The 23,916-nt window shown below is 48.4% G+C and overlaps 1 protein-coding gene across 41 annotated transcripts in view; it reads left to right on the top strand.

Moving 5' to 3' along the window:
* The window catches only part of MADD (MAP kinase activating death domain), a 41,147-nt gene extending 18,504 nt beyond the window's left edge, over window positions 1–22,643 (top strand). For 6 of the 41 annotated variants that reach the window (XM_073904622.1, XM_073904653.1, XM_073904625.1 and 3 more), the window contains 16 exons: window positions 799–852; window positions 1,829–1,929; window positions 2,451–2,534; window positions 2,877–3,035; window positions 6,364–6,472; window positions 6,754–6,816; window positions 7,048–7,168; window positions 7,273–7,378; window positions 9,257–9,367; window positions 10,970–11,077; window positions 16,417–16,581; window positions 16,834–16,906; window positions 17,047–17,153; window positions 19,310–19,379; window positions 21,283–21,329; window positions 21,658–22,643. In XM_073904622.1, the coding sequence (XP_073760723.1) occupies window positions 799–852; window positions 1,829–1,929; window positions 2,451–2,534; window positions 2,877–3,035; window positions 6,364–6,472; window positions 6,754–6,816; window positions 7,048–7,168; window positions 7,273–7,378; window positions 9,257–9,367; window positions 10,970–11,077; window positions 16,417–16,581; window positions 16,834–16,906; window positions 17,047–17,153; window positions 19,310–19,379; window positions 21,283–21,329; window positions 21,658–21,762 (1,583 nt within the window). In that variant the 3' untranslated portion in view covers window positions 21,763–22,643. The other 35 variants (XM_073904634.1, XM_073904626.1, XM_073904624.1 and 32 more) reach the window with 19 other exon arrangements.
* Window positions 22,644–23,916: the final 1,273 nt, after the last annotated feature.

Raw genomic sequence — 23,916 nt, 5'->3', positions numbered from 1 at the left:
GCACTTCGTCTCTCAGGGTCTCTATCTCCTCATCTGGGAAATGAGGAGATCGGATTAAGTAGATACTCAAGTTCTTCCAGGAAAAGAATGCTATCATCGATATTCTCTCTTCTTTACCCCAACAAATATGCTATTCTTGACCATTTCGTGTTCTCTGTCACCTTTACCGGAAGCATTTTTCCTGATGACTGGTTAAGAATGGGTCACTTGGCAGGGAAGACACTGATTTTGTGGGTGAATTGGATTTTTTAGTAGTGGCAAGGAGGGATGCTAACTGCCTGCATGAGTGGTCTCTGTCCAGTCCAGCAAATCAAACAGAATGGTGCTCACGCTTCCGAACCCCTTTGGCTGCTTGAGGTGATCATCTGTCTTGTCTGGAATCTTTAAAAATTATTGTTGCCCAGCTCATTTTGCAGAGAGAGCATGGCGTGGTGGAAGTTTAAACTAGTCCGAAGTTACATGATCTCGAGCAGAGTGCTCCAGCCTTGTTAGGATCAGTTTCCTCAGGCCAAAATGGAGGAGCTTGAGCGAAGGCAGCTCCATCTGTAATGTTCTGCAGGGTTTTTACTATCACTTTCAGGTTCGGGTTAGGAATTTAGGGTCTTTAGTCCATGAGTGGGGGAGGGGGTGCTTTGGATCTCTTGATTTTTAACCCCCCAAAATGAAGATCTCTTTATATCTTGATTTGTAATCCTGTGCCTGAGACTGAATCGGCTTGGGTGGGTGGGTTTCCATTCTGTCTGACCAGCCTCTGACTCTGTCTGTCTTTCTCTCCTGCTTACATTGCATCTGGGGTAGAATTGTGGAACAAGCACCAGGAAGTGAAAAAGCAAAAAGCTTTGGAAAAACAGAGTAAGGAACAAATGCCCCTTCCTGTTCCCAAATCTCCCATACCTGCCAACTCCCCAGGCCCAGTTGGGGCAGGCTCCCTTTGTCAGCCCCACACCAAATTTGCTCTTGGGGGGTATTTGGAATAAAAGCAGGTAGGTGGTGTGTGATTCACAGGTATGTGACTTGTAGGCTGCTTCTTTCCCCCTCTCCTCCTAGCAATCAGGCTGTAATCAGGGCGTCTACTGAGTAAAGTCCCTTAGAACGTGGTTCTCTATTGCTCCAGAGTTGGTGGGGAGAATGTTTGTCTATTTCAGTGCCCCTCATTGGCTGGTATCTCCCTCACCCATTAGAAGGCCTGTGGGCACAGTTGGCAGAGATGGTTGCTGTCCCTCCGTGTTGAGTCTGTAGCTTCCCAGCTCTCTCTGGTGGCTTGCCTAGGCACGCTTTCTTGCTTTCTGTCATTCTGTCCTTCTGCCATACCATTGTGGGTGGGTGGGGAAAAAACGAGGGTGGTTTTTATCTCAAATGTAGAAAGGTGTAGGGTTGGGGTAGTTAGTGTCCACAGAAACAGCTGGCGTTTCTGTATCTCGTTGGGCCTGTCCTTTTCTAGCCCCTTTAGACACATTTGTTGGGGAAGCACTGAGTGACCTGGGGACCCTCAATTGGTTTCACACTCCAGGGAAGCTCCGACTCTGAGTATACGGGAATGTGGTTTAGACATTTGTTTGTGGAACTTTCTGTCTTAGAATGATTTGCTGAGAATTTTCTCAGGTTGTGAAAGAAGGCTGTAGAACCCCTTGAGACCAGGTTTATTTGTCCTATTTGGGTCTTAAGGCCTGTGGGGACTTCTTCTGGTGGGGCCTGATGTGGAGGCAGTACCTGGAAAGGTGGCTGGGGCTTGCTGAGGTCTGGGACCTGGCTGTGTGCTGTCCCACTCCCTTCACCAGCCTGCCCCTGGCCTTTGTGTATGGAGTGACAGAGGTTTTCCCCTACCCAGGGCCTGAAGTAATCAAACCTGTCTTTGACCTCCGTGAGACAGACGAGAAAAAATCCCAGATCAGCGCAGACAGTGGCGTGAGCCTGACATCTGGTTCCCAGGTTTGTGACAACCTTGTTGTGAATTACAACGTCAAAACAACATGCATGCCCAGTGATGGGAGAATGATGAAATAAGTGTCATATATCTACATAATACGATACTAGTATCTACTGAAGACTGTGTTTTCAAAAATTTAGTGATATGGGAAAATGTTTTACAAAGCTACATGCAGTATAATTCCCATTTTATTTTTAAAATGTATATAGAAAAGACTGAAAGGAAGTATACTAAAACCTTAACAGTGATTAATGTTAGTGGTAGGTTTATGGCTTATTTTTGTTTCTGTATTCTTTCATGTATTTTCTATCGTGAGCATGTATTCCTTTAATGTTTATTATTTTTTGTCATGCAAGTCATGTATATTTTATATCCCGGAAAAAAATAATCTTCTTATGACCTGTTTAGGGATGATAATAGTAGGTTGGGGTTGAGAAGAAGGAAGAAGATACAGTATTTCTTAGGGAAATGAGAGTAGATGGGACACCTCCTCTAATGTGTCTGAGTCCCCATGTCGTTTCAGAGGACTGATGCAGACTCTGTCATTGGTGTGAGTCCAGCTGTTATGATCCGAAGCTCAAGTCAGGACTCTGAAGTTAGCACCGTGGTAGGGGAACACCACACTGGCATCTTGGGGGGTGGGGGTGTGAGTGCCCCTTTGGAAAAGGGGGCTGCTTTCTCCTTTGGAGGCTCTTAGTCTCATGTCAGCTTGGTTCTCACGGTGGAGATGCTCACCTGGCACAGGTCTGTGTGCGTGGGATCAGACCCTGAGATTTCACCCAGGGTTTCTCAACTTGTAAAGAAGGTACTTCCAGAGGCTACTTGACACACCTTTGACGTTCAGTGCCTTTTTTTTTTTTTTTAAATGGCAGTAGAGAGCTCTGACAGCTGGGCATTTCTGGGAACCCTTCGCTGGGGACTATCCCTTACTACCTTCTTTCCTTGCTAGGTGAGTAATAGCTCTGGAGAGACCCTTGGAGCAGACAGTGACCTGAGCAGCAATGCAGGTGATGGGCCAGGCGGTGAGGGCAGCGCCCACTTGGCAAGCTCTCGGGGCACCTTGTCCGATAGTGAGATTGAGACCAACTCTGCTACCAGCACCATCTTTGTAAGTTTGGTTTACTAACAAAAGGAGATCATTTCTCTCATGAGAGGGGAGTGGGTTAGAAAAGAATGAAACGTTAGGGGCAACTAGAAGGAAAAGAAGTAAGGAGTGGATTATCCCCATATATTTGGCTTCAAAGAAAATGTTTTCTAAGGCTTTTTTTAGAGTTATTTTACTCCATGATCTGGGGCTTTTAGGGCCCTCTCCTGAATCACTGATGAGTCGGGCTCCCCGCCCAGTCAAATCAGGACGTCAAATCCTGTGTAGCAGTTATCCCGTATTTACAGTAGACAAGGTGATAGGAGTCCTTGTGGCAATGCCAGGACAACAGCGACTCTCCTTTCATGTCAGTCTGCCTCTTGCTGGGGGATAGTTTGGTTTTATTCCGGCCACTTCCAGTGCTATATTTATATAGCACTTTTTTTTTTTTTTGTTTTATAGACATTTGTTTGACAGAGGGAGAGAGAGAGAGAGAGCACAAGCAGAGGGAGAGGGAGAAGCAGACTCCCCTCTGAGCTGGGAGCTGGACGGGGGGCTCCATCCGAGGACCCTGGGATCATGACCTGAGCCGAAGGCAGACGCTTAACCGACTGAGCCACCCCGGCGCCCCTATTTATGTAGCACTTTAAAATAGCATTTTACTGGGGCACCTGGGTGGCTCAGTCGTTAGGCGTCTGCCTTCAGCTCAGGTCATGGTCCCAGGGTCCTGGGATCGAGCCCTGTATCGGGCTCCCTGCTCAGCGGGAAGCCTGCTTCTCCCACTCCCCCTGCTTGTGTTCCCTTTCTCGCTGTTTCTCTCTCTGTCAAATAAATAAATAAAATCTTAAAAAAAAAAAAAAAAAAGCCAGGGGCGCCTAGGTGGCTCAGTTGGTTAAGCAACTGCCTTCGGCTCAGGTCATGATCCTGGAGTCCCAGGATCGAGTCCTGCATCGGGCTCCCTGCTCAGCGGGGAGTCTGCTTCTCCCTCTGACCTTCCCCCCTCTCATGCTCTCTCTTTCTATCTCATTCTCTCTCTCAAGTAAATAAATAAAAAAAAAATCTTTAAAAAAAAAAGCCAGTGATCAGTTGGGATTAAAGTAATTCTGTTTAGTCCTTGCCTTTAGACACACTGCGTTTTGGTGTATACATGCCTCTTTAGGCAGCATTAAGCACTCTGATACACTTGTCACTTTATTAGAGTTGAGAATCAATATTCTTTTTTTTAAAGATTTTATTTATTTATTTGACAGAGAGAGAGAGACACAGTGAGAAAGGGAACACAACAGGGGGAGCGGGAGAGGGAGAAGAAGGCTTCTTGAGGAGCAGGGAGCCCGATGCGGGGCTCGATCCCAGGACCCCGGGATCATGACCTGAGCTGAAGGCAGATGCTTAATGACTGAGCCACCCAGGCGCCCCAAGAATCAGTATTCTTTTTATTTTAAAGATTTATTTATTTATTTGAGAGAGCAAGAATGAGAGAGAGAGAGAGTACATGAGAGGGGGGAGGGTCAGAGGGAGAAGCAGGCTCCTTTGCTGAGCAGGGAGCCTGATGTGGGACTCGATCCCGGTACTCCGGGATCATGACCCGAGCCGAAGGCAGTCGCTTAACCAACGGAGCCACCCAGGCGCCTAATCAGTATTCTTTTTTAAAGATTTTATTTGAGCGAGAGAAAGTGAGTGAGAGAGAGCACAAGCAGGGGGAGGGAGAAGCAGACTCCCTGCTGAGCAGAGAGCCCCATGCAGGGCTTGATCCCAGGACCTGGAGACCATGACCTGAGCCAAAGGCAGACGCTTAACTGAGTGAGCCACCCAGGCGCCCTGAGAATGGATATTCCTTATAGGAGCTTATAAGTCCTTATCTTTGGTTTGTGGGGAGAATGGAAGATGAAATTTAAAGTATTTAACACTGGTGATCATTCCCACCCTCAGGGCTTTCTGTGTATGTTTCTAATAGAGCAAATGACATCCCTGAGCAAAGGTAGAGCATGGGATTGAGGGTCAGCAAAGCCATTTGAGTTAATGGACCTTAACTCTCCTTGAGTCTAAATAGACCATTTTATTGAGAGTATTTTAAATCCTTCTAGCATGCCTCCATTCTGGATGTTAAGGTAGACATTATGGGATAGCAGTCTTGCAAGAAGCCATTCAGCTGTGTGCTGCCTTTCCTGGCACCTTCCTGGGACAAATTCTTACTTGTTCTGTGCTGGTGGGCAAGGGCTGTTTTTGTACAGTTGAGTTGCTGAGAGCAATTACCTAAATTTCTTGGCTCAAAAAAAAGGCTGTTTTGCAAGAAATGAGTTCTATGAAGTCAGTATGGTCCACTGAACAAAGAACTAGGCTGTGAACCTGGAGACTGGCGTGTAGACACACTAATTAGGTGTTGCCTAATAACCTTTGATCGATCGCTTCTCCGCTTAGGCTGTCGCATGAGTTGTGAAATGGGCATGAAATTTGCCTCTTACCCACTTGAAATCTTTTTTGAATGAATAGAAAGTCTAATATTGCAGAAATAGCAGGTAAAGTTAGTGATTTTTCTAAGGGCCAGATATTTCTAAGAGATGGTAGGAAAAAGGAAATTAACATTTATCCAATACTAACCATGTGCCAGGCATTGTTAAGTGCTTTGTATGTATTTTCTAATTTAATTCCCATAATGGTCCTAAGAGGTAGATATTATATAACCTTCCTTTTACAGGTGAGGAAAACGAGACTCAGAGAGGCTAAGTTCTATGCCTCAGGTCACACAGCCAGTAAGAGACAGGGATCTGAACCTTGGTCAGTCTGACTTCATTTTTTTTTTATTTTATTTATTTATTTTTTTTTTTAAGATTTTATTTATTTATTTGAGAGAGAGAATGAGAGCCAGAGAGCACGAGAGGGAAGAGGGTCAGAGGGAGAAGCAGACTCCCTGCTGAGCAGGGAGCCCGATGTGGGACTCGATCCTGGGACTCCAGGATCATGACCTGAGCCGAAGGCAGTTGCTTAACCAACTGAGCCACCCAGGCGCCCTGGTCAGTCTGACTTCAAAACCAGTGTTTTTTTCTGTTGCATCATGCTGCTACAGAGGATTTGCCTCTTATTTATTTATTTTTAAGAACAAAGAGTCTTATAGAGACTAAAGGGTAAAGATAAGCAGAATGAAAACTCACTTGCATGTTTTAGGAGGCAGTTACAGAAAGCAGCGTTATCAGATTGACTTCTGGTCAAATCCTTGAGGCAAGCCCAGTAGCAAAAGCAGGACTGCTAGAGTACATGTTACTAACAGAGAGTGGTGGGCGTGTGGGCCTCCTAATGCGCTGCGCGGCTTGCTTTGCCCTGTACCTTGGTCAGCTGACCTATCACCTCGTTGTAGGGGAAAGCCCATCACTTGAAGCCAAGTGTCAAGGAGAAGCTGGTGGGCAGCCCAGTTCGCTCGTCTGAAGATGTAAGCCAGCGAGTCTATCTCTACGAGGGACTCTTAGGTGAGACACTGACTGGGAAGGCCTCTTGCACTGGAGGAAAGCTGGACTCGGAGGGGGAAGAGGGTGGCGCTGAACGGGTAGCTGCTCAGCTCTGTGCTGATCTCAGTGCTGATGTTAGAGGGCGTGTTTATATCTGAAGAATGTGACTTACTGGGTCTGGAAAAAGCCGTAGGTGAGCACTAGAAGAGACTGGATTTTGGTCTTAATCAACAGCCTCTGTCTTTCTGTCTGTCTGTCTTTCCTTTCTTGCTACCATGGTCCTTCCTGCTCACAAATGGCAGGAAGGGACAAAGGATCGATGTGGGACCAGTTAGAGGATGCGGCCATGGAGACCTTTTCTATGAGTAACCACCTTTCCTTGTGTGCTGTGCCCCTCCCCCCTCCTCGGGAGGGGCTGGGTCTCACTTGGAGGAGCTGGGGCTGGTGGCAGGAATGTTAGTTCTGGGGTGGAGAGGCTCACGTTTGCTTTGTCCTAGATTTTGTCCCTTTTATCTAGAGTTTACTCTTTACTTTGGTTTGGCAGCTGTGTTCTTTATATGTTAAATAAGCCCCTAGAAAAATTCCGTTCTGTGCAGGCAAAGAACGTTCTACTTTATGGGACCAAATGCAGTTCTGGGAAGATGCGTTCTTAGATGCTGTGATGTTGGAGAGAGAAGGAATGGGTATGGACCAGGGTCCCCAGGAAATGATCGACAGGTATAAGACTTAGTAAACACTTGGAAAATGCAAATTCAGCCTCCTCCAAGTTAGTTCTGTGATCTCCCACCTGAGGGCTGACTTGTCGCTGGTCTCCTGCTTAGGTACCTGTCCCTGGGAGAACATGACCGGAAGCGCCTGGAGGATGATGAAGATCGTTTGCTGGCCACGCTTTTGCATAACCTCATCTCCTACATGCTACTGATGAAGGTAATGTCGATTTCGCTTGTGCCTAGCTACTGCTGATGCCGGAAGGGCAAGGCTTGTTCCTGTGACCTAAATTCTGGGGCACTTGGGAAGCTGTCAGAGCATCTTACTAGGGCTCTCTTCCTGATTGAAAGTGTGAGGTCCCTCTGCAGCTTACACATGACCCATTGGTCTGAAGCTGCAAAGGAATGTTGTAAAGATGATTGGTGATTCCATACCATTTGTTTATTTTGAATTTTATTTTGTTTTTATTTAAAAAAATTTAGGGGTGGACACCTGAGTGACTCAGTTGGTTAAGCATCTGCCTTCGGCTCAGGTCATGATCCCAGAGTCGGGATCAAGCCTTGCATCGGGCTCCCTGCTCGGCAGGGAGCCTGCTTCTCCCTCTGTCCCTCACCTTCTTGTGCTCTCTCTCTCGCTCTCAAATAAATAAATAAAATATATTTTTAAATAAATAAAAAATTTAAAAAATATTTTTAAGTAATCTCTATGCCCAGCATGGTGCTCAAACTCACAATCCCAAGATTAAGAGTTGCACACTTGGGGCACCTGGGTGACACAGTTGGTTAAGCATCTGACTCTTGGTTTCGGCTCAGGTCATGATCTCAGGGTCATGGGATTGAGTCCCGCATCACGCTCCCCGCTCAGTGGGAAGTCTGCTTCTCCCTTTCTCTCTCCCTCTGCCCCACCTCGTGTACTTGCATGCTCTCTCAAAAATAAATGAATAAATCTTTAAAATAAATAAATGATCTTTTTGAAAAAGGAGTTGCATACTCTACCAAGTTTTGAATTTTATTTTTATTTATTTTTAAAGATTTTATTTATTTATATGAGTGGAGGGGGACAGAGCATGAACTGGGGCAGAGGGAGAGGGAGAAGCAGACTCCCCGTCGAGCAGGGAGCCTGACATGGGGCTCGATCCCAGGACCCTGAGATCATGACCTGAGCTGAAGGCAGACACTTATCCGACTGAGCCACCCAGGCGCCCCTATTTTGAATTTTTAAATGGGCTTCCTTTGCTAAGTAGTTTTAGGATGCCAGTAGAACTCCCTACAGAATACAATGAATTTAAAAAAAATTTTAAGTAATAGTTTCTAAAACCTTAGGAAGGATAGTCAGAGTTCAGTTTTCAGCACTAGCCCTTTATCATATAGAATTTTCCATAGATGTAAAAAGAGCTACTCATTAAAAAATTAATAGTAGGTTCTAGGTTGACTCGGTTGTACTTGGTTGTTAAGAAGAGTCCTGCTTTGAAAGGGCAACATAAGCTTGGGGTCGATGCCTAGAAGAGAGTTATTTTGAGAGAGAGCCCTTGGGTTTCTTCTCCTCCCCTTCTCTTAGCCTCTCAAAATATGAAGGGATTAGTTGATCAGATGCAACCTGACAGGCTGACTTAGTTTGTTTCATTTTCTGTTGTAAGGTTCACTCCTCTCTGTTGAACTCCAGGGGTCCCAGTGAACTCTGGTTGGGAAGGGTGGTGATCCTGAACCCCGGGAAGGTGTCTGTGCTACAGCCGAGCCAGAATGTCACGACTCTGAGGCCTCATTTCTGAACTATACTCTGAGGAGCCCCCGGGGTTCTTAGGGCCCTTCAGGGGTGAAGTTACGGTATCGGCTGGGGATAGGGAGGAAGTGTCTCCTTGAACCCCAGTCCATTTGAACCAGACCTGCTTTAGAGCTACTTTTCTATAGAAGCCACCCAGAGACAGCCAGGTTTTTCCTTCCCAGCCTGTTGGCAGAATAGACAGTTGAATGTTTTCTCTCAGATTCAGTGTGTGGACTCCAAATGGTCTCAAATGGTAGGAAACTTGCTTGTGCATTCCCTCTACGTCCTTTGCAAGGAGAGCAGATCCCTCATTAAGATCTCGCTTTGGCTTTCCAGGTAAATAAGAATGACATCCGGAAGAAGGTGAGGCGCCTAATGGGAAAGTCCCATATTGGGCTTGTGTACAGCCAGCAAATCAATGAAGTGCTTGATCAGCTGGCAAACCTGGTAAGCATGTCTGCGCCGTCCCCTAGGCTCCCCTCCCACTGCACTTGTCGCCTCCCAGCTGGGGCCTTGTCACCGAATGCAGAGGCTTCCCCACGGGTCATTTCTTGGCCTGTATACTTTCAAGACCCCAGTTTTGAAAATAGGGCTTTGGGCCTAGGTAATGGTTTAGTCCTTCTGTTCTGGGATAGGATTCTCTGTACTAAAACCATCCTGATGCAGCCATTTCAGCATGTGGTCTGGGGACTCCTAAGGATCCACGAGCTGAAACCTATTTTCATAATAGTACTAAAATGCTTGCCTTTTTTAACTGGTGGTACAAAAGCAGTGATGGATAAAACTGCTGGTTACGTTCACACAGTGAAGGCAGTGGTGCTAAACCATGCTAGGAGCCGTGCAGTGCTCTCTCAGTTTAAAAAAAAAGAGAAAGAAAAATAGTTGCACTTATGAATGTTCTTGATGAAAGCATTAAAATCATTAATTTTACTAAATCTGATCATTGATTATACATCTTTTTAAGATTTAATGTAACAAAATGAGAAATATACAGGAAGTATTTGTGCTACAAACCAAAATATGATTGTTTCAAGGAAAACCAGTTTGTGACAATTTGAGTTGCAAGGTAAACTGTCAGTTTTGTTCATGGGACATCATTTTTACTTGGAAGAATGACTAACTGTGGTCATTCAGAGTTGGGTATTTATTTGGCAGACTTTTAAGCATGAAGCTTCCTGATATTTAAAGGCTTTTGTAATGAGATTGATGATATTAATCAATGTGATTTTTTTTATATTCTCTAATGAAATGTGTCAATATTTGGAAGAGCTGCATTACTCCTTAAACCAGTATTTTCCAAAAGACCATTGGGTGGTGTTAGAAATTCAAGTATAAGTAAAGATCCACTCAAAATGCAAGGCAGACAAACGGATTTCATGTAACAAAGTACAAAATGTTCATTTTGATGGGTTTTCAGATTTCATATTGCAACTATCAGAAACTGTTACTTCTCAAGTTTTGGTATAATTACCAAAGAAAAATATGCATATTTATCTGGAAAATCTATTAAAATATTCCTCTTTCTAAATACATATCTGTGAGACCAGATTTTCTTTATATACCTCCCAAAGCAACATAACACAATGGATGGAATGCAGAAGCAGATAGGAGAATCCAGCTATTTTTTAAAGACAAACATGTGAAAAATGTAAAACAGTGCCAGTCTTCTCTTTTTTGTTTGTTGTTTTGGGAAATATGTTATTTAAAATATTTATATTACCATGTAATGGGTATATTATTAATGACTTTAAAATGAATTCATTTTAAAAATTTTTCAGTTTTAATTTCTAATATGGTAAATATCTATAAATATACCCCACATAAACCTAAGCTCTTGGGGGTTGTGAATAATTTTTAAGAGATAGAGGAGTCCTAAGACCCTAAAGTTTGAGAACATGTCCTTTGTGGCCTGTGACCAGCAGATGGCACTGTGCTAAGTAAGCTGATAGGAATTTAATTGCTGAAGTTGGGGTGGGAGCAGAATTCTTGGCCCAGAGAGCTCTGTGAGAGAAATATATGGATGTCCCTAACAGATCTCTCTTTTCTCAGAATGGACGTGATCTTTGTATCCGGTCCAGTGGCAGCCGGCACATGAAGAAGCAGACATTTGTGGTACATGCAGGGACAGACACAAATGGAGATATCTTCTTCATGGAGGTAAATGCTAGTTCATATGTCTCAAAGGGACATTTGAGAGTCACGAGGAACTTCTAGACCTGATACCTGATTTCTCCCACTTAATCTCATTCATCTTCATGATCCATTTATCATTAAATTGTCAGACTCTTATGCAAGTAATATAATGGATAATTCACCATCATTTGTTTTAAATAGATGTTGAGGGGCACCTGGGTGGCTCAGTCTGTTAAACGGCTGCCTTCGGCTCAGGTCATGATCCTGGGGTCTTGGGATCGAGCCCCACCTCCAGCTCCCTTGCTTCTCCCTCTCCATCTTCCTGCCACTCTGCCGACTTGTGCTCTCTCTCTCTCTCTCTCTCTCTGTCAAATAAATAAATAAAATCTTTTTAAAAGATTAAATAAATAAATAAATAGATGTTGCATACATGATGTAGTCACATTGTAAGTCAGGACAACTTAAAATGGTAGGCTTTGGGAAGTCTTGCTGTCTTTTTTATCTCCTTCCTCTCAATTTCCCATCCCCCTCACCCCTTCTTCCTATAGGTAACCACTTCTGTGGTCTCCTTTGTATCTTCCAGTGGTATTTTATACAAACACAATAAAATATGAACATAAGTTCTTCTTTTTCTTTTTCCTTACAGAAAGGTAGCACATCATATCCACTGCTCTGTACCTTGCGTTTCTCATTGAACATATCCTGGAGAGCTCTGTGTCAGTACAAAAAGAGGGTTCTCATTTTCCCTTTTTTTTTTTTTAGTTGAAGAAGAGTTGAGGTACAATGTTAGATTAGTTTCAAGTGTACAGCGTAGTGATTCGACGATTCTGTACATTATGCAGTGCTCACCATGATAAGTGTGGTCACCATCTGTCACCATACATCGTTATGATGTCATTCACTGTATTTCCTCTGGCTCTCATTCTTTTTATAGCTGTCTGGCACTCCATGGTGCAGCTGTACAGTAGTTGACTTAACCAGTCAGTATCTATGTGCGCGCCTGCTGCCCCCCAATACACGCACAGGCTCTGTAAGAGCTCCCAGAGGCCATCACCCCACCGAAGGGAGAACGCATTGATGGCTTTGGCTGATAGGACTCAGACGTATCTCTTAACATATAATAACTCCCCTCCCGCTTTGCCATTGATTTCGTTGAAGAAATGTGCCCCACGGAGTATCTCACATTCTAGACTTTCTGCTGATTGCATCTCTTTGGTGTTAACATGTTTCTCCATCACTTGTATTTTTTATAAACTAGTAGTTCAACCTAGGGGTTTGATGAGTTTCAGATTCAACATTTTGGCAAGAATACTTCATGGCTGGTGCTGTATGTGGCCTCTTGCCCCATATGGTCACCTCTCTCTCTTAGAGATCAGTAGGTTGAGATGTGGGCAGCCTGATCTGTTGTTCCCTGTGAAGTTCCTCATCAGTCCTTTGAGTTTGCCTATGGGTTTTTTGTTTGTTTTTCTTTGTTTGCCATGCAGAATTTTTTTACTTTTTCTTTTTACCCTCCCTCCAGCTGTTGGCAGAATCTTTTTACTTTTATGTAGTTGAATTGATTAGTCTTTTTTTTTTAAAAGCTTTTGGATTTTGAGTCTTAGGTAGAAAAACCCTTCCTTATTCCAAGATTGTAAAGGAAATTGGCTATGGTTTCTTTATTGCTATATTTTTAATTCTAAAATGAATCTCTTCTACATAATTGTAGGAATCAAGTACAACTCCTATATAAAGTAGTAAAATTAAATAATTTTACAAGTATTCTGTTTTCTTTTGGTTTAGTTGAGTTTGATTTTTACATCCACAGCTTTTTGAACGAGTGGTTTATCAAACATGGGGCAGGGGTTCTGCCCTGAAGCAGAAACATGCATGTTGTTGTAGCCGAGAAGAGAGTCATTTTCATGTTACTGTGAAGTTCTAGAATTTGGCTAGGTGTCTCCTTGAGCTGAGGACTAACTTTGGACATCTGCACCACAAAGAGGTGGCAGGTGATTCTCACCCTCTCCTTTTCCTTTTAAAGAATAAATCCAGAAGATTCCTTGAAGTATAGGACTAACTCTCACCACCACACAGGGGAGCCTCATACAAAGTTCCTGGAGTATGGGTGGATCCATCACCTTATAGATGCCTCTCCCTTAAGGTGTCAAATAAGACTGTACCTCACTCACCCCGTTAGCCACTTGGTACGCTTAGCCTGATTTAGCCTTTCTCATCCCTGCACAGCCTGCTGGCTGCAGGAGCACTGGGAGAGCGATTGCAAAGACTTTTAAAAGTCCCCTTTATTACTTTTTTTTTTTTTTTTAATTAAAGAAGTAGACTAGGGCGCCTGGGCGGCTCAGTCAGTTAAGTGTCTGACTCTTGATTTCGGCTCAGGTCATGATCTCAGGGTTATGAAATCGAGCCCCTAGTTGGGTTCCACACACTGGGCATGGAGCCTACTTAAGATTCTCCCTCTCCTTCTGCCCCTGCCTGCTTGTGCATGTGCGCACTCTCTCTCTCCCAAAAATGTAATGGTAAGTTACAGAAGTAGAACAGTATATGCTGTGAAAGTTTCAAACCATATAGAAGTAAATGAAATAAAAAGTAAAAGTTTCCCTTTACTTCCTTCCATGCCATGTCTCAGAGGTACCACTGTTAAAGAGTTTGGTGTGAATTTTAAAAACGCATATTTGTATAAATACAATTTACTTATGTGTAATTTTGTTTCAGTGTTTACAAAAGTGGTATCAAACTACAAATATTGAGATATAATTTGATTTTTAATTTATGACTGACATCTTTCCATGTCTACATGTTACCTAAATTTGTCTCTGTTTTTTTCTTTTTTCTTTTTTTGTTTTGTTTTGCTTTGCTTTGTTTTTGTTAAGTAAGCTTTATACCCAACATGGGGCTCAAACTCACAACTCCAAGATCAAGAGTTACATGCTTCACCAACTGAACCAGCCACACACCCCGTCCCTGTTTTTTAAATGGATGATTAATTTTGTTTTGTTTTGTTTTTTTAGCTATTAGGTGTTATATGGATGTATACCATAAGTCATTCAACTAGTCCCTCTCACTTTTTTTAAAATAATGTTTCATTGAATATACTTGAAAATACAAATGAGAATTTCTTTTTCTTTTTAAGATTTATTTTTATTTTATTTTGAGAGCAATGTGCGTGAGCATGCATTGGGGGAGGGGCAAATGGAAGGAATCTTCAAGCAGACTCCCTGCTGAGCGTGGAGCCCATCCTGGGGCTCTCTCCCACAACCCATAAGATCATGACCTGAGCCAAAACCAAGAGTTGGGCACTCAACCAACTGAGCCACCCAGGTGCCCCTCACATGAGAATTTCTATAGGCTAGATTCTTAATGTGAAATTTCTGGATCAAGCTTATATAGATTTAAAATTTGTATAGATTCTGCCAAATACCATCCCAAAGACTATACCAGTTTATTTCTCCACCAGCAGCATAGGCGAGTATGGTACATTATTACTGTCATCTCTCTAGCCTAGAAATCATATGTTCTAAATACCTATCCTGCCCCTCTCCTTTACATGGTGTTCTTAAAGGATTATGGAAAGTGGGGGTAGTAGTCTTCATTTTTCACCTGGAGAAAACTAGAGTCAGACTAGGGCTAGAATTCTAATTTCTACTCAGCTACTATATGACCTTTTGGAACCTTGTAACTCTTAGGTAGTAGATTAAACCTGGTAGTCTTGTGTATTCCTTTTTAATTCACTTATTCACTTAATATTTATGGAGCACATACGATATGCCAAGTACTTTGAGTATGTGGTTATAGCAGTGAATGAGAGACATGGTTTCTGTTGCCCTTATGGGGTTGACAAGCCATTGGGGAAGTCAGCTAATGAAACAAAGTGTCATAAAGTATGATGAATGTTATGAGAGAAGATGCTTAGGGCATAGGCAGGCAGGATGGGAATACACGGTAGAGGGTGTAGGAATTGTGGATGACCTCTCAGAAGTGACCTTTGAGCTGAAACTTGAAAGAAGTATGAATTAATGGCTGGAGCGGGGGAGGGGGAGAGTTCCAGGGGTATTTGAGGTGAAATGGATGGGACTCAGTGGTGTAGCGAGAGGGAAAACAAGGAGTCTCACATCACTCCTTCATTTCTGGCTTCGGCAGCTGGGTGAATGGTGACACCATTTACTCAACTAGGGGACTCAGAAGGAGGATCTGCCCAGGAGGAAATGCTGACTTCACATTTGGACATGATGAGATCGAGGTGCTGCCTGTGAGCCATCCAGATAGAGAGTGGTTCAGGAACTCAGGAAGATGTATGGAGAAGGATTGGAGAACCATCAGTGGGGTCATAATAATCATTGTTACATTTTTTTATATTATTATGTTGTTATAACATCTAACTCTAGGGTACTTCCTATATGCCTGGCTTTGTTCTAAGAATTCTATGCACATTGACTTATTTAATCTTCACATGAGGAAATGTAGATGCAGAGCAGCTTGTTCAAGGTGACACAGCTAAGTAATGGACAGCTGGAAACCTAACACGGTCTGATCTTAGAGGGAGAATGTTGAATAAGAAGAGAATGTGAAGGGGGCACCTGGGTGGCTCAGTGGGTTGAGCGTCTGACTCTCGATTTTGGCTCAGATCATAATCTCAGGGTCATGAGATCGAGCCCCACATCGGGCTCCACACTAGACGTGGAGCCTGCTTAAGATTCTCTCTCTCGCTCTGCCCATCCCCACCCCCGCTCATGCTCACTTGCGTGCACGCACACTCTCTCAAAATTAATTAATTACAAAGGACTTACAGTATTAAGAAGAGAATGTGAAGGAGGAGTTCGCCTTTTAATTATATCACCCTGTATTATATAATATTTTTTGTGGTAAGTGTTGCCCAAGTGTCACTAATGTGATTAATTATTGAAAAGATATATGCAGAACTGCGGCTGAGCCAGTATTAGAAAATGCCTTGGTTCCATATTTTCCTCCTTGGTTAAGCCTGCTGTAATCCCTGCGTCTGCGCTCATCCACAGAGATGGTCCCTAAGGTTGGTACCTGGCGGCGGGAGACACCCTCATAAGTCTAGAGCATATTGAGAGGTGATAGACGTTGCGCGAGGTGAAAATTGAAACACTGATTGCTTCCCCCTCCCTGCTCGCCGGCTCCTCTCCATGATTCCTTTTCTTTCAGCAAACCTCCCAGTGGACACTATGTCCAGCAGGTCAGTGTTTGTGTCCCCAGCGAAGGAGGACGGTGAGCGGGAGCCGAGGCAGCCGACCATGGGGTGCTCCCAGGCCCAGCTGCCCCGTGCTGCCCCGGGACAGGCCAGCACGGCCTGCAGCGATGGAGGCTGTAAGTGACAGGCCCCGCTGACGCGCTGGGTCCTCCCGCAGGTGTGCGACGACTGTGTGGTGCTGCGCAGTAACCTTGGGACGGTGCATGAGCGCTGGTGGTATGAGAAGCTCATCAACATGACCTACTGCCCCAAGACGAAGGTGTTGTGTTTGTGGCGTAGAAACGGCTCTGAGACTCAGCTCAACAAGTTCTATACCAAGAAGGTACCACGAGCTCTGTTCGGGAGGAGGGTGGGTGTTGAGGGCCAAGTGTCAAGTTTCTGGCAAGGAAGTTAAAATTCCACAGTCCATGTCAAGAGCCCCCCTTTGGCCTCCGGCTGTTGTGTGGGATGCATAAAGCTGTCTCCAGTGCCCGGCGCTCTGGCCTCGGCCCCGGCCCTTGGCAGACGGTGGAGAGCAGAGCGGGGGTACCCTGGCAGGTTGGGTGACAGGATGGTCCTCGCCCCTGTGCCGCAGTGTCGGGAGCTGTACTACTGCGTGAAGGACAGCATGGAGCGAGCCGCTGCCCGACAGCAGAGCATCAAACCCGGTGAGGAGACAAGGACTCCCTAAGCAAGGGCCTTTTGTTTGTTTCCATCCATCCTTCTCAGTGTCAGAGGCCTGACAAGGAGGTCAGGCATGGGGTTCCCCAGCTCCCCAGTTAGCTGATGACCTCCTCCCCCACCGCAGGCCCTGAACTAGGTGGCGAGTTCCCCGTGCAGGACATGAAGACTGGTGAGGGTGGCTTGCTGCAGGTCACCCTAGAAGGGATCAATCTCAAGTTCATGCACAACCAGGTAGGTGGGAGCGGCAGCACCGGCTGCCTGGCCCAGTTCTTCCATCTGCAGTAAGGCTCGGTGTCCAGGTCCCAGTGCTTTCCAGTGAGCCTGCGGGCCTTTGGGGCTAGTGGGAGGATGGGAGCAGCTGGACCAGAGAGAGAAATCAGAAGGAGGGCACAGTGACGTTGGCAACCACCTGGAAGGTGCAGTGGGGAGCCTCTGTGGGAGGCGGAGAAAGAGAGGGAGCCGTGGTAGCTAGGCTGCCTCCGTCCGTTAGACTCAGCACAGTGTGAGTGGGAGCGTCTCACTTGGCCCTTCTTCGCACAATGTCTGCCTTCCCTTATTCCCAGGGGGTGCTTCCGCTTGGTGGTTTTGCTTTGAGAGTCTAGACCAGCTGATCTCCTCGCGTGATTCTGGTATGCGTGAAGCTTGTGTATGTGCGTGTGCGCGTGCGTGCGTGTGTGTGTGTGTGTGTGTGTAGCTTGTGTCTGTCCTATCTGGAGTATGTGTGTTTATTTGCCTATTTCTCCTGCTGATTCTTCTTCCTAGTCTTTTCGTTCCTCTGAGTGTCCCTACTCTGTCCCCTCCTCCACAGGCCCCATTCCCCTTCTTTTGACTGGGGAGCACTTCAGAATACATCTTTCTCTCATTGTGATTCCACCATAGGAGCTGACTTTTTTTTTTTCTTTCTCTTGGTCTTTTAACACAGTGTTACTTTTTCTCTCAGTGGACATTCCTTAAGCTAATCCTTTCTGAGGCCAGCGCATCAGCCCAGGTCCGTTCCCCGTTCTGACTCTTCACACAAGTGCCTTCCCTCCCCCTTCCCTGACGTCCTGGTTCCTTTCCTTGAGGCTGTGAGCCAGGTCTGAATGTGTGAGCACCACAGCCCCGGGCCAGGCAGCAGACACTCAGGGGAGGTGACCCTCTGGACTCCGTGGCTTGCTTCCTCCCTTTGCCATTTTAGTTTCTTCTTTCAGGAACCCAACCGGGCAGCTTCGGTGTGATGGGAAACAGCTGCTCAGGCAGTGTGTTTCCAGCAGTACATTTACTATCCGTGATTTTAATATATTAAATAGCATACTTGAGACCTTCGGGTCAGCCCAAGGAGAGATTTACTGGAGTACTTTTCTGGAGCACGAAGGTGTCAGCACTTCTTGGGGAGCAGGCTTCTGACCGCCTTTTAGTGCCGTGGCTTCCCCTGATGCCTCACCTTCAGAAGAGGAGATCTTGTTAAACAACAGCCAGCCCCCTTCTGGGTCCCCCGCTCTGGACCAACCCAGTGTCTAACCAGTCCATGGATATGTACAAGCTGGTCTGTAGTTTAAGGCTTTGCCCTAGAAGAGAGATCCTGCAGAGAGGGGAGTCAGGCCCCGACCGATCACAAGAAAACAGCCATGGGGTCCATCTTCTACCACGAATGGTCTGTTGGAGTTGAGGAAGCATTGGACCCTCTGGTGGAGTCCTACAGGGTGGGGTAACAAACGGATCTTTGGAGTCAGGATGTGCTTGGATTCAGAGCCCAGCTTCGTTACTCGTGGGCAGATAAACTTTCTGATCCTGTGTGCTCCTCTATAAAACGAGGGTCGTACTACACACTGGGCCACATGGATGTGAGGATTGCAAATAGGATTTGTAGGACTCCTAGTCGGACTCCTAAGCAATAGCCGTTAGTCTCTCTCCGTGTACTTCTTGGGAGAGCCTGGATCTTGTGTCAAGGAAGATATCAACATCTCCCACCCCAAGGACAATCCGAGGGGAGCTTTGCACCCGTGCCAGCCCTCTGCGCCGGAGGAGGATGCATGGAAGGGTAGAGAGCTGATGGGCTGAGCGGGGAGACCCCCGGGGCACCGTGTCCTCCAAGCGCTGCCCTGGGCAGAGGGGATGGGCGGGCAGCCCAGGACAGCAGAGGGGCCTTCGGGTTGGGTTTGACCGTTAAAACTAACGCCTTCATTTCTCTCCCATGCTTTCTCCTCCGGCCAGGAGCGGAAGGTACATGCCCTTTCTGCTGTCTTCGCTTCTTAGCGCTTTTGAGTTGCGTGTGTGTGGATTCTCCGGCCCTCGCTCTGGGAACTAGGTCTTCTGTGTGGGGGCGGGGCTGTAGCCGGGAGAGCGGGCAGTTGTGGGGCAGGGGGGAGCCTCCGGGCCTGACCCCACCCTCCCTCCCTCTCTTGCAGGTTTTCATAGAGCTGAATCACATTAAAAAGTGCAATACAGTCCGAGGCGTCTTTGTCCTGGAGGAATTTGGTAATTACACTATTTTGCTCTTAGGTCTGGACTCACATGGCAGTAACTCAAACCTCGGCGCTCCAGAGGAGGGACTAGAGGCAGAGAGAAGAACCACCTCTGCAGAGAGGGCAGGAGGCTTAGGAGTGACAGGGAAGAGAAGGGAACCCGCGGTGAGCGAGGGGAAGGAGGAAGAAGGAAGAGCGAGACCGTGGCTGCCGGGGGACGGGTCTCAGAAGAGCAGGTGGCCTTAGACGGGGTCAGAGGTCAGAGACGCTCCTGTGGAGGCTCCGGGAGTGGGCACCGCCTTTCCTTCTCGGCCAGCTGGTGGTCAGAAAGTTCTGGGGCAGAGCAGACGGGCAGTTTCCAAGCTCTGCTGTGTTCGTGTCGCCTGCTGAGCTCCTCCTAGCAGCCCGGGGCTCCGTCCAGCCACCCCGGTGCCGCCCTGGTGTCCGCCTGGCCTCTGTGCGGGAGCAGGGCCGTGCGGTGGCCCGGGCAGCCTCACTCGAGAGGGCAGGGAAGCCTAGTGGGCCTCAGAGGCAGGCAGGGCAGTTGTCGCGGGAGGCTGGCGGCCAGCCTCCCTGCATCCCTGCAGCCAGGCGCCGACGCTGACCGGTGGTGTAGTGGGTTCTCACCCTGGGGCTTTGAGTTCCTGCTGTGTTTGTGCTTCATTCTTTTGTGCCCCTCATCGCTGCTATGAAAACCTTCGTTCTCCAGCAGGTAAAGTGACCTCGGCTCGTGCTGCCTCCCCCCCCCCAGGCCCCTGCCTGGGCCCTGCCGTGGGCGGGACGGGCTCCCTTCAACCAGACCAGCTGCTCACACTGCCCTTTTCTCCCCCCCCCTCACCCCCCACCCCCCCATCCCCGTGCTGGCTCACTGGTTCTGAGTTTTCTCCCCTGTGTGTTCCCTTCTCTCTTCTGCCAGAGAGATATTTGGGGAAATCTTCCAACTCAGGAGAAGGACCTGGGCTTCTTGCTCTACCTATGATGAGTTTATTCCCTGTTAACCCTGGGTCCCCCCCGAATTCTACCTCCCAGGGTCAGAAGAAGGTGTGGCCAACTCTCATCCTACCTTTTCTGGCCCCCAGGGGGACGCCACGCCCCTCTGCTCCCATCTCCAGGGGCCATCAGGATGGCTGGGCCCCTGGGGGGGCCTTCCTCCTTCCTCTGGCCAAGCAGAACCCCTGCATGGCTGGGGCAGGGGTGACTTAGTCTTGCATTCTGGGCTGTGGACATGTGTGTATTTTGCCTGATGCTCCCTGTCACCTCCCTCCCCGGGTGCTATACTCGCCTGTCTTCTGCTCGGTGTGTCTGCTCCAGAGCCCTCTGACGCTCTCCCTCACACAGCAGGCCTGGGCCTCTCCTGCCACTCAGGGAAGGACACTTACAAGTCTGCTGGGTTTTAGTATCATGCCACTTCTTCATCCAGCCTAAGGACCCTCTTCGTAGGGGCTGGGAGTACAGGGAACAAGCTTAACACGAACAGAGTGTCGGGCTGGTAACAGGGATGAGTTCTCGGGCATCTCAGCAAGGTGAGGCGCAGGCTAGAGACAACTCTCTTCACCCAACCAACATGGGGGAACGCCCCACTGCAGCTCCTCGGGGCCCTGGACATTAGCAGTGAGCAGGCTGGTGAAAGGCCAGCCCGCTCCTGTGTGGAGGCTCTCCCAGAAGCGGCTAGAGTCGTGGCCATCGAGCAGGGAGCCCCAGCAGACCCCACAGGTCTGGCTGCGGAGTCTGGGGCCGTGTCCTCTCATCCAGCAGCGGCTGGGCAGGTGCCGTCAGAGCGTAAGCTGCTGCAGCCCCTGGGACAGGCCACCGTGGGGAAGGGGACCCCGGTGCCGGGCGCTGCCGCCTGGGGGAGCCTGGCATTATCGCTCTTAGTTTTGAACTTTCTGTTTTGTCTCTTGCCCGTCCGGTTTTAGTTCCTGAAATTAAAGAAGTGGTGAGCCACAAGTACAAGACGCCCATGGTGAGTACGCCACCCAACCCCGCAGTCCGGTCTGCGCAGGGCTCCCTGGGGACCCTCACAGGAGTGGGGCGGGCCCTCTGAGAGCACAGGGTCAGGCGCACTAGGGTTGGTTGGAGAGCTGAGTTTGGTCTGGAAGCCGAAACGAGTCTTCAGCCCTGGGAGAGACGCACGCACGCACGCACGCGCGCACGCACGCACCCCTGTCCCAGCAGTCAGCTGTGAGGCTGAGCCCAGCACGAGGGCAGAGTTTTCAGCTGGTCAGATCTCCCCGCGTGGAGATGTGGGAATCTCAGGAATTTGATCGGTCTGGTTTTTCTCTCCCCTCTAGGCCCATGAGATCTGCTACTCTGTGTTGTGTCTCTTCTCGTATGTGGCTGCAGTTCGTAGCAGTGAGGAAGATCTCAGGACCCCACCCCGGCCCGTCTCGAGCTGATGGGCGGGGTTAAGAGCCCCCAGTTCAGGGGGTGCCCTTGTGTCTTCTGCTCGCCAGGGCACGATGCTGCGTGTGTGTTCTCTGCGAGCCCCTCACCGTGGCTTAGTTGGTTCACAGTTGTGTGTCTCCGTGTGTCTTAGTGTCTGTCACAGGGCTCGGCGGGTTTCCTCCGCCTGCTCACTCTCCACTCCCAGACCAGGCTGCTGTCCCCTCAGGGCTCAAGAGCCATGTGTGTCTGTCTTTGGGGCCAGTGGCTTCTGACAACTCTGAGCACAGTATGAGCCCACCATTGCGTGTCCCTGAGACATTCGTGTTGTGGTTCCTCATCCTTGGCGTTATGAGCTCCAGTGCAGGACTCTGGCTCTCCGTCCTCTGGGGCCCAGCGTGCCTGGGTGTCGGGTGAAGTCCCATTTGATACCGAGGGAGGGAAGCTTGAGGCCTGTCCGCGCAGACGAGAGGTGGGCAGGGAAAGGCCAGGAGAGTCACAGGGCGGCAGGGTGAGCAGCAGCCTCCCCTCTCACGCATTTCCCAGGCTGACGGCTGCTGCCTGCCGTGGCCCCTGCAGGGGGGCAGCACTGAGGGGCTCTCCTTTGCCGAGCAGCAATTTCCCTGAGGTCTGCCTGGCCTTTGGCCTGAGAGAGCAAAGTGGTTGGGCTGGGAGAGCCGCAGAGGCCCCTGGCTCCTGTGCCCAGGGAGCAGCGTGGGCCGGGGCCATGTTTGGTGTACGTGGCCCGTGTCTGCAGACAGCGGCCCCTGGCCCTGGGTGCCAGAGCGGGGGCTAGCCTGGGAGTGGGCAAGAGAGGGTTGTACATAGTTCACCTCTACGTTATTTATAGAAAATGTACAGATGTGTGAATGTGAAATAAATGTCCTGAACTCGCCTTGGGCTCCTGCCTGCCTTATATTTAACGCTGCCTGCTCTCAGCCCAGGCCTGAGGAAGGCTGTCCCCGGACTCTACAAAGGCCTGTCAGGCCTAAAAGGAGAGAGATGAGATCATGGCCCTCCGAGTCCTGGCGTGCTGGAGGCCCAGCCTCCCACCCCACTGACCCAGCAGGGCCCCTCACTTGGCTTCCTGGGCACCCAGGGAGAGGTTGGGGAGGGCTTCCTGCCCTCTGCCCCCTAGCCCTGCAGGGGGCTGCTGAGCTGAGAACTGGCCACCAGAGGAAGCAGCCAAACCCGGCTAAGACACCTGAGCAGAGTCATGTAGCAGTGAAGGAAAAACCAAGGCTCCCCTTGCCCCTCACAGGCGTGGTCCAGAGAGGGGGGTGTGACTTGGGGTGTGACTCGGACAGGGCCTGGAGCCCCGGGCTCTGAGCTCTTGGCCAGAAGTGCCTTGGGTTGGGTAGAACTCGGACAGAAGCAACCCTAGGACCAGGCTTCCTAGTATTGTTTTTTTCTATGCCATGGGGAGACCTCTGGCACTCCCTAGGACAAGAAAGACCATCCGCTTCTTTTTTTCTTTTCTTTTTTTTTTTGAGAGAGAGCAGTGTGGGGGGCAGGGGGGGAGAATTTAAGCAGGCTCCACACCCAGCATGGAGCCCCATGCAGGGCTCAATCTCACAACCCTGAGATCCTGACCTGAGCCAAAATCAAGAGTCCGATGCTTAACTGACTGAGCCACCCAGGTGCCCCAAGACCATCCACATTCTGTTAGGGCACCTCTGAGACCCGTTGGCTTCCTCTTCCCAAAAGTATGATGACTGGATTTAGGCTCCCATGGGGGAAGGAAGAGCAGAGGAGGGCCCTGGTTCCCAATCTTGTGCTGGACAGGACTGCCCTCTCCTACTGGGAAACAGGTGTGGAAGGGCCGTGGGCTTCTTGTGCACTGGGACCCCAAGGCAGCCTGGGGCAGCTCCATTCCAGGCCTTATGGGCCCAGACCCCACACTGAAGTTCAGCTCCGCCCCACGTCCAGGCTGCTGTGAGCACAGGTCAGCAGGACGAAGAGCGTACAGAGCACAGGGGACCAGGCAGGAGAGCCTTGGGTGTCGGCTCTGTGGCTAATACACCTCCCTCCATCACTGCCCCTTGCTTTCCTCACTGGAAGAACATACGCCGTGGGGGAAGACGGAGGTTTCTTCTAGTGTTTTGTGAATTTAGGATTCCCCTCTCACCCGGGACACAGAATACCTGCCTCAGTTTGCTTGGAAGGTC

This window comes from Callorhinus ursinus, unplaced genomic scaffold (genome assembly GCF_003265705.2).
Source record: "Callorhinus ursinus isolate GAN/ISIS: 27379988/994484 unplaced genomic scaffold, GSC_fseal_2.0 scaffold21, whole genome shotgun sequence".
Lineage (NCBI taxonomy): Eukaryota > Metazoa > Chordata > Mammalia > Carnivora > Otariidae > Callorhinus > Callorhinus ursinus.
Note: the sequence above shows the minus strand (reverse complement) of the source record. Positions and strands in the feature narration are given on the sequence as shown.